General features: G+C 69.4%; 1 protein-coding gene across 1 annotated transcript; it reads right to left on the reverse strand.

Annotated features, from left to right (window-relative positions):
- Positions 1–29: 29 nt before the first annotated feature.
- On the reverse strand, positions 30–444 carry LOC106118397 (uncharacterized; the record flags this gene model as incomplete). The annotated part of the gene is made up of 1 exon (XM_013313066.1): positions 30–444. A coding segment is annotated over exon 1 (415 nt), but the record flags the coding sequence as incomplete, so codon positions are not given.
- Between the last annotated feature and the right edge of the window lie 439 nt (positions 445–883).

Genomic DNA, 883 nt, shown 5'->3' on the forward strand with positions numbered 1-883 from the left:
GAGGAGGGTTGCCCTGACCGTCGACCAACCGACTGTGAAACGGCCGGCGACGACGATCTTTTTGGCCGCCATGACCGGGCACTTCACCCAGACAGTGCCCTGGCGGCCAGGTGGGCGGTTGATAACGCCCACCTTTACTCCACTCTCAGGGCAACCCCCCACCTTCGCCACTTGCGCCGCTACCGCCTGGCTGGTGGCCGCATCTCCCAGGCCAGAGATACGCATTTCTGCGCAGAGCTCGGGCGGGGAGACGCGGGCGACGTCTCCTATCGTCGCCCGCAGCTTGGCCGCCAGTTCGTCGGCCTTATGGCCCTTGTTGGCGCCAGCCACCTCCAAGACTCGACCGCCGGTTCGCGCCGTGCGGAACCGGAGGCCCTCGATGCCCAGGGCCGAGAGGTCCACAGACTTCTCGGCCCTGTCCATGACGGCCTCGTAGGTCGTCATGGACCCTCTGGCAGCGTAACGACGACTGCGGCCGATTTCGGGGCACGCAGTCGCCGTGGGGGGGCCCTCTTCCTCTTCTTCTTGGAGGCGGCAGGCGCCGCAGGGGCCGGGGCCGTCGGCTTTGGGGCCTTAGCCTTGCGCGCCACCACACTCCAGCCCTCATCAGGTTGGGAGGTGGGAGGCGCCGGCTGTGGCTTGCGTGCGGCCTCGGCCTCAAGGGCCGCCAGGCTCTTCTTGACTTTCCCCTTCCCCTTTTTCGCTGCCGCGGCGTACGTCGCAGCGGGACCAGGGGTCGGGGCGGGCATCGGCTGTACGGCACGGGCAGGTGCAACGCACTCCGTCTCGAGCCGGGCGTCGGGCGCTCTTGCGGCGCGGGCGGCGTTGCGCACGTCTGCCGCCAGCGGAGGGCGCAGCCTCGGCTCGGGCAGTAGGCGGTCAC

This window comes from Papilio xuthus, unplaced genomic scaffold (genome assembly GCF_000836235.2).
Source record: "Papilio xuthus unplaced genomic scaffold, Pxut_1.1 DF829550.1, whole genome shotgun sequence".
Taxonomy (NCBI): domain Eukaryota; kingdom Metazoa; phylum Arthropoda; class Insecta; order Lepidoptera; family Papilionidae; genus Papilio; species Papilio xuthus.